Source organism: Dermacentor albipictus, chromosome 1 (assembly GCF_038994185.2).
Source record: "Dermacentor albipictus isolate Rhodes 1998 colony chromosome 1, USDA_Dalb.pri_finalv2, whole genome shotgun sequence".
In the NCBI taxonomy this organism is placed as follows: Eukaryota; Metazoa; Arthropoda; class Arachnida; order Ixodida; family Ixodidae; genus Dermacentor; species Dermacentor albipictus.
The window spans coordinates 452,227,975-452,236,891 of NC_091821.1; the positions used below are offsets into that span (position 1 = coordinate 452,227,975).

Genomic DNA, 8,917 nt, shown 5'->3' on the forward strand with positions numbered 1-8,917 from the left:
CGCGAATAAACAAGAATTGCCACAAAAATACACGTTCAAAAGGATATCAATTAAGATTGCCATATGCACTGCATTTACTTGTATAGCATTTAGTGACCGAAATCGCTAAAGCTACATTTCCCACAAATCGAAACCTGTTCGTTGAATCTACATTTATTCCCGTTCAATATACTGCAATAAATTTCCTTTTCCTTATATGTGTCGATGTTACAGTGCCAGGTTGGTGCAAGAAACCACAGCAGCTTTGTCTTACGATGGCTTCACCCTTTATTGCGAGCAATAAGGTTCAAATTCATCATGATGCGAAAGTTCGTGCTGACTGTAAAATGAAGTGCGTCCAAGTGACTTTAAAGTTCTTCCCCACACACGACAAAAAAAAAAACACTTTCACAGAATACCGTCGCAGTTCTTCTACACAAAAACGCTCCAAATATTCCGTTCACAGAAATACGTACGAATTCAACACAGACGATGCCAGCGCATTTCATTCGCATACAATAAAACTGCAACAAAGCTTAGTGTAAGACAATTTCTGCCTTTTGTTGATGCTTATTTGGAACAACTCTACCTAAGTACAAAACTTCTCTCCACTAGGGAAGCCTACCAGAAATCTTCAAAATAATTTTTAACGCTGAAATTAACTCTAAATAATAGCAACAATATTAACGCATAAATTGAAGAATACGAGTATTTACCGGACAAAATTAGTATAGCTAGGTAAATACGTTCAAATTTCAATTTGGCGCGAACGATCCTGGCGAGTAGGAAGATGCAACGTGATAATGCCGTGCGATACACCCCCGTTTCATCATGTGTTCTTGCCTATACAATAAATCTACGATAGGGCACGTAAAAGCCAACGTCTGAAATTGGTTGGTAGCTATTAGGAAGGTCGCCAGCTAAAATAAAAAGGTGTCCTCAACAAGTAAACTTTCCGGAAGTCTTTGAAGTGAACAAATTTTAGCCCGGAAATTAAAACGATAAATATTAACGATAATATTACCGCACCAATCATTACGGCGTGTTTCGAATAAATAAATATTTAAGCTTAATTATGCAGCAATTCAAAACTAATGCGAACAATAGTCGCCAGACGAGAAACAACGCACAGATCGCGCATAAATATCCCGCCACCACCGCAGGAGGGGAGAGAACCGCGCCGGGCAGTCCGCGTCACCCCTGATACGTGACATCGCGGGGTGGTGACGATGGAAGAGAGCCTCCAGGAGACACACCGAGACATGATGGATTTGTCAGTGGGCTGTAGCCATGGAGCTCAAGCGGCGAAGGAGCGTTGACGAAGGAGTGCTGGAAGCCCCTCGCGGCGGTCATCGCCCTGCTTCGCCCTCGCCCGTATCCGCAAGCTTCACGGCCACTTCAGTCTGTGCGCTCTCCACTGTGGCTTTCGTGACCATGGACCAACTGGCGTCTTTCTCGGACCTTGGGAGACTCAGTGGCTTCTCTGTGCGGTCCCACGGAGCAGAGATCACATCCGGTCCAAGCGCGAACACGGCCACGTAAAACCCGGGGGCGTGTGGCTGAGTCAGCTCCTCCAGGCAGACATCTCCCCATGCCTCGGAGGGGAGCCCTGGGACGATGTATTACCAGGCATTAGTCAAATTATGATGCTGAACTGCAAAACAGAAGCAGTGTCGCACATCTCTTTAGGACTGCTTCGCACAACTGCAGCGTCATTTCCAGCCATTAACAGGGATCACTTAACGAACCTTGACCAGATCTGCCATCACCGACTACAGAAAATAACGGCACGCCGATGCCAACCTCTCCCAATATATACAGCATGTCCACTGGTAGGTGAGCCGCTTTTTAAAATTGTGCATTCACATTCTATTAGCTCTGCTGAGGAGTGAGAACGGACAAACTTAGCACTATGAAAAATTGTGATCCCCCTAAGAAAACGAAATTTGTTTGAGTGAAGTCACTCCACAAATGAAGAATCAATTATTTATTGGATAAGAAAGCAATGTAATTGTATGAAAGCATTGTAAATATTGTATGAAACATTATGGGGGCCAGAAATAGGCAGTGGCTGAATACGCAGAAAGAAAGGTGCAGTGGAACTGAACGTGCGCCCGGCAACGTCGAGAAGTTCAATAAAAAATCGCTCAACGCCCAATCTCGGCTTTTGTCGTTGCCTCGCTCCGTCGTCGCTACAACAGTGGCCCTCATCAACACTTCGACTATTGCTACACTGCCATATTTTCAAGGTCTGTAGTGGCGGTATATTGAGCAAAAATCAGCAGCCGTAGTAGCCATCTGGAGCAATCGGAATTGGCAAGATCGCAATATCTGCTACATGACGAAATCTGACCTTATCGATAATAGCATAATCGGCCTCCGCAAGTTAATTTGTGCTCCAAAACGTCCAAAGGTTGCCCACGGCACGCACGGCTGCCTACAGGAGACTACCCCAACTCAGCCTCAAAAATAGTTCCCGCACGCGCACACTGACGGGACGTTAGACCGCAGACCAGCGTTCAGTTGCAAGCGTCAAGGTTGCATCTAGATTAGCATGGGTAAGTCTAAGCAATTTCCGGGGTCACATAGCGCAAATGACAAACAGGAAAACGTGCATGGAGGAAAACCAAAGGTTCGAGTTGAGTTGGTTGCACATGTGTGCAAGGAAAAGTGCGGAACAAAGGCAAGGACCCTGTCTTGCGACTATCATGTTTCCGTCTTTGAGAGCACAGCTTTTAGGCGTCCGTTCGTGTGGCGAGTGTCGGCGTCGTCCTACGGCGCAGCCGAATGAACGAGCGCAACAAAAGTCGAGAGTGAGCGCGGAGGGCAGCGTGGGATGAAACAATCAGTGAGAGGAGAGAAGTGGAGAGGAAGGCACAGCGGAATCATCAGGCGGAAAGAGGAGGAGGGCATGGCGAACGCGTGAGAAGAAAAGCGTAATGCCGTGCAAGACCTGCGACGACCACTACGAGATGGCGCCAGAGGACCGCGCCGTCGTCCATTAACCGAGGGCATACGGCAAACGCATCGCGCAATACCATATATGGCGATAAGGTGCTGCCTGAGCGCAGGTCTCTCCGCGGCGGCTGCTCTTAAGGCCAAGATATAGTCCGGCGTTCTCGGCGCGCCAGGCCGCGGCAGGCGAAGTCGGATACGCTGCGCTAGCGACGCCAGGGGTGCAAGAAATTTGCTTCCTCTAGAGTTCGGCGTGCGCGCGCAGCTCGAGGCTGGCGCCATCTGTGCGTCCGGGAGCGCAACTTCACTGCCGCGGTGAACAGCTGTTTACATTGCGCATGCGCGTCTTGCATATACCCTCGCCGTTCGGGTAGCGCGCGCGCTTCTCGTTCCGCGCGCTGTTTGTGCGCTAAAATGAAAACTTTTGTGGGATGGCGTTAACTTGTCCTGACAGCCAGAAAAAAACAACATAAGGTTTTACGTGCGAAAACCACTATCTTTCTGAGCAGGGGTTCTTTAACGTGTACCTACATCTAAACACACAGGTGTTTTTCGCATTTCGCCCCCATCGAAATGCGGCCGCCGTGCCTGACAGCCAGAACATCGCACTCACATTGCTAGTATTTCGGCTACGTCAAAAACGGAAGCGGACCATGCATGTACATGCGAAAGCTATTCGACAAGCGCCCTCAACTCGGCGACTACCACCAGCTAGTACAGGAGCTGCGAAATGCAGCTTACCTGTGGCGAGGCCACACTGCTTTCGTATAGCTTCCCACGCGTTGTTCTTGCGCTCTGTGTCGCGGTAGTCCATGCGTTTCACATCGTATACACATGGAAGGTTGCAAATCGCTTCAAGCAGGCTTCCTCACTCGCGCTGTCATCCCGCACGGATGTTGAAAAAACCACAGCCGCACTGTCAGTACGCGCACCGCAGGCCGCCATTCTGCCTTCTGCTCGCTGCCGCTGCAGCGCGCAGTGCATTCTGGTCTAGCGGCAGCCGCGTGAAATAGAACACGCTCTATGTCCGCGCCGGCGGCGTTGTGCTCGCCAAGCGCGCCTGGGCACGCCGGCTACGCCGTGACGCCGGACTGTAGAGTGCGCGCTTTTCACCGACGTCGCTTAACCGCGACGCGCGTGGCCGCGCGCGCGCGTTACGCCGGACTATATCTTGCCCTTTAATGGCGCACACGCGTCATCCACGCACCACTTGTAGTGATCTCCCGATTAGCGAGGCAGCTGCGTCACACTTCGCTCCGTTTGCAACGTGCCGCGCGAGGTCGATTGTTCGCGCTAGCCAATATATCTTGAAATGAAAACACGTACTTAGCTGCGCTCAACTTTCGCATTAGGAGGTATCGTAATTGTCGGTGAATCTTATTTTTTTTGCTTTATTTCCTTCCATCCCTTTCTAAGGACCTTCAGAGGTCAATAAATTTTGAAGAGTACTCTTTCAAAACGATACTTTCCTTTGACTCTTCCCTGCAATTCTTCCATTTGTGGGTTTCTGTCTGGCCTTTTTCGCGACTTTGACACTTGCCTACGTACATACGTACGGTCATACATAAGTGCACACGTACGTACATGCAAGCATTAGTTACATACACACATATGTACCGTGCTCAGCGACTGAAGCGTGATACTCAGACAGCACGGCGGCCGGCGCTTGTTGCGCACCGGTGATCGCTGGTGGATCGCTGAGGAGACCGAATGCAGTTGCGATGAATCAAAGAGATCCTCACTTTCATGTGACACAAAATGCATAATCTCAGTGTCACCAGCACCAACCATGGCGCAAGAAAGTACCGGCCTCCATGTTGTCCGTCTATCGCGTTTCAATCGCTGAGCACTGTACATATACACGCAACAACATACGTACGTACATACACACATACCTACGTAACAAGTACAAACTACACAAACGTACACACACATTTGTTACATTTTCGGTATTTGGTTCAGAACCTAGTTCACCCAAAACAAACGCCTGATATTCGAACGAATTGGCCACAGGTGTCTTGCCTAATATGACCGAAGAAAGATACGTTTACGAATTACCTTCGTGCGGCTCAGCGTTTTGAAATGCTTGGCTAGTTAGGCTCATCACATATTTACGTTTCAACAATTTACTCATAGAACGTGAGAGGGAGCATCTAGCAGACGAAAAAGATACAAGTTACGGGAAGCGTTTGTCGCAGAAATTTGTTTCGAGTCTGAGATCTTACTACGACGCTGTGGCGCGTTTCTACACGGTCGAACACGTCGTGTGTTGCGGTTCAGTACGTTCTCATGCTGACTAAATGGTCCATTTTCTCTGCAAAGTTCACCATAGTGTTTGAGGGATGCACTTCTCGCTAAAATTTCAAGCGCTTCCCTGGGCGAAATGCGCTGTTTTGCATTGGTGGGTTATCAGAGCGTCACGTATTCCGATTCCTCGAGTGCTTGAGATCTGCATAATATTTTTATGTTGCGGCAGAGAAGCTTGCCGAAATGGCGAGTAACGCTACATGCGTAAATAAGCTTCTCAATTCAGCAACTGTCCGCGATCGTACCGGGGTCCAAAGCCATACCTGGGTGGTTGCACTACCACACGCGCTACACACAATGCTAGCAGATCGGATAGTGAGGCGTCATTATTCTACAACTAGTAGTGCGAGGAGACTCAGTATAATTAGTTTTGCCGTAGGCCTCGTGGTGGAGGGCGGTTAATACACAAGTACATACTGGAACGGGAATCCCATGACCAAGATATTTTTTTCAACAGTGTAGCTTTATGAGGAGCCCGTATGCACTTCCTCTGGTGCTTCTTGCTCCAAGACTGGTCGATGAAAATTTTATCTCTCATGAATCGTCATCCACTTCACTCATTTACCTTTGAACCCACGAGACACATGTTCAGCAAGTGGTACCAGTTTAACGTTGCGATCGGCAGTGCCACTATTTTCTGATATATGGCTCACAGTACCTGTCACTAATGCAGCTCCGAAGAACGAGGGCCTTTTCGACGGTGTGCTGCAGAAGACCCTCCGCTGCGCCAGGCAAGTGGCCGACAAGGCATAACGAAGCCAGCGTGAGCCAAGTCTCGGCGTCGTCCTGCTGCAGCTTGCGACGAGAACCCCGGAAACCAGTGCCGCACCGTGGACGCTGCGCTCTGCGAAAGTGGCTGGGCTGCGAAAGTGGTTCCTCGGCTGCCTCGGGACAGCCAGGCTGTCTCGGCCGTCTTCTGGTTGCACGGACGAGAGCGAGAGAGCGGCGCCCGTGCAGCTGCGCGTGGGAGCGTGGCCCCAGCCTCGCGCCATTCTCTAACTCCTCGTGCTCGGGCAGGTTCGCGTGGCAATGCGCAAGAATTCTACCTCTGAAGCAGTCGGCCGACGGTGCAGCAGTGGGTAATGATGATTCTGCAGAGCGCGATCGCGCCATTAGCCGCCATGATGGGCCAATGCCCACCGAGTATCTCATGATGATGATGATGATTTGCTTATTATGTTACATATGCACAACGAGGGATTAATCAGAAAGCAGGGCAGTAGATTTAGAATAAAGATTTGACTAATAAATATGAGGCATTATAAGCATTAAGGAATAGATATAGAGGCGGAATCGTTCAGGGGGGATTAATGGTGAGTGAACTGAAACTCGGAATTTCGCATGATAGAGAAATTTTATTGATAATAAAGACAAAGGGGTAGGCATGAGCTAATGCGCTCCAGTCTGCTACTCTGCACTGGGGAAGTGGGAAGGGGAGTGAACATTTTACGAACGTGCAAGATGGATATACTAATAAGTTATAGCACCAATATTGCAGAATTGGAAATAAAGATGCCTATTACAAAGAATCCCTTGTAGATCAGTCGGCGTCACTTCCGCGGGCAGCTTCGTGGTGACAGGCGCCCATGCATTGACTAAAAAAGTTAAACAACAAGTGTACTCAAAACGCTGTTGTAAAACACGTGCAATAAGCTGATACTGTTTTAAAATTAATTTTGTATTAACGTACAGAATCTTGTCTTGCTGAGTCTGACAATGTGGCCACTTGCGCTACATAAACAAAAGTGTAGTTATTTTGCACTGCTATAGCGGCGCAAATAACCCCTGTGACGTGTACTGACAGATTGCCGGCGCGAATACGTACCTGGACGTTATTGGCAGTGCTGCACACATGGACGTAGCCATGTTTTCTTGCGGTCATTAGAGCGAAGATTCCTTGCGCACATTCCTGCAAACTTGGCACTAATTAGACATCGTGGCCCGACCGAGACCAAGCTCAATCGCGCTGCTATGACTGGACCAATGTTATGCGATCTCGCTGGAATCGTGGTGCAGGCGTATGCGCACGGTGGCCTGTCATGCATGTTTTAACTACCATCATATTTTGCACAAGCACGGTTGCCCCTTACAGGTGCTATCGTGAACGCTGAAGTTCTGCTGTAACGACCACAAATAGGCACTCGCTGAAGGCGAAGTGCGGTGGTGCAGAAAGTGCGCCCGAGCAAGGGCACGAAGGCCAGTAAAAGAAAAAAAAATCACTCAACGTCGAATTTCGGTTTACCTCAAAGTAGCTACAGTGCTGAAGCGACTATTGCTACCCTGTCATATTTTCAAGTGCTCCAATGGCACCATTTTGGACCAATAATAGTGTCAGCAGCAGTCTTTCTGCCAATCGGAGTTGATGACATCACGATTTCAGCAGCATGGAGGAATCTGAAACTATCTAGAATAGCGTCCTCTGCATCCGCAACTCCATGCACGCCCTGCAGCACACAAACAATTCCGGTCACTCGCATAGAGCATTCTTGGTGATACAGACCGCGGAGCCTACTTCAATTAAATTCATCTTCTGGCTCGGCATTCGGCGCTGTCAGTACGCGCACATAAACTCTCATTGCGTCATCCACGGTTACCCACCTCTCATCCCTTGGACTGAACCTCAAAAAGAGTTTCCACGCGCGTGCGCTGACGAGACGTTAAAGTGTAAACAAGCCTTGAGGTTTAAGCATCAAGGTTGTTCTCAGGTTCTCATGTCAGAGAGCTGTGGTAGACAGAGAGCTGTGCATGGAGTAAGATAAAAGGCTCGGGTCATGCGGGTTTCATATGTATGCAAAGAAAACAACTGAACAAAGGCAAGACCATGGTCAGGCCGCTATCTTATTTGCGTCTTTTTACAACGAAGCCGTGTGTGGCTAAGATCCCATGATTTCTTCGTGGCATCATGTCGAGAGAAGACTACCATCATCAATCGCTCATACCCGCATAAGGAAGGATCCAAGCACTCAGCAAAGCGAAGCAAACAGTGCATGCACGTATTCCTTGGAATAACGCATACAACCTACAGAATAGCATACGTTTCAGTCAAGAAGAAGCTCAAAAGAAGCTACCAAACCCCATAAATGATGATCAGGAGCGCCTGCGCCTACAGGTAATGCGAAGAATGTAGGGCTCCCCGCATACACGTTCCAGCAGAGATTGCTATTTCGCAAGCTGCCGCGGCAACGGCAGCTTGACTGTCGCATAGGAAGCAAGCAGTGACAAAACTATGGTTTTGCACACAAACGAAGAACTCTATACAAGTGATTTCTGTTGTGACAGTTCTATGGTAAAGCCACGTACGGTAAGGACTGCTGAATAGCAGCGTGCATACTAGGCGCGGTGATGTTCTCTTCTCTCTCGTCCAGTCTTTGTAGGTGAAGGAAGCCAAAGCGCAGGCCCTCGAAACGACTTAGACTATTAGGTAAAGTACATGTGAACGCCGCCACGCGAATAATTTGAGCCTACGTCAGGACTTGTAATCGTTCTAGTTGTCGTTTACAGCTTCGCTGTCGAACAAGCTTCCCAGCGTGGACTCGAGACCATTTTTTATTGCTTTGTTCCCTTCCCTCCCAGCGCAAGGACATTCCGATCAGAATAAAAGGTTAAGACTATACTTTTAAAGCTATAGTTTTCCTGTGGCTCTTCCTGCATTCGTCAGTTTGTATGTTTCCGACTG

General features: G+C 48.7%; 1 protein-coding gene across 1 annotated transcript; it reads right to left on the minus strand.

The window, feature by feature from the left end:
- Positions 1-249: 249 nt before the first annotated feature.
- LOC139059307 (uncharacterized) lies at positions 250-6,270 on the minus strand. Its single transcript, XM_070537523.1, has 2 exons — positions 5,900-6,270; positions 250-1,588 (listed from the first exon to the last, which is right to left on the minus strand). Exons 1-2 carry the CDS (start codon positions 6,231-6,233, stop codon positions 1,329-1,331), a joined length of 594 nt encoding a protein of 197 aa, XP_070393624.1. The 5' UTR covers positions 6,234-6,270; the 3' UTR covers positions 250-1,328.
- Between the last annotated feature and the right edge of the window lie 2,647 nt (positions 6,271-8,917).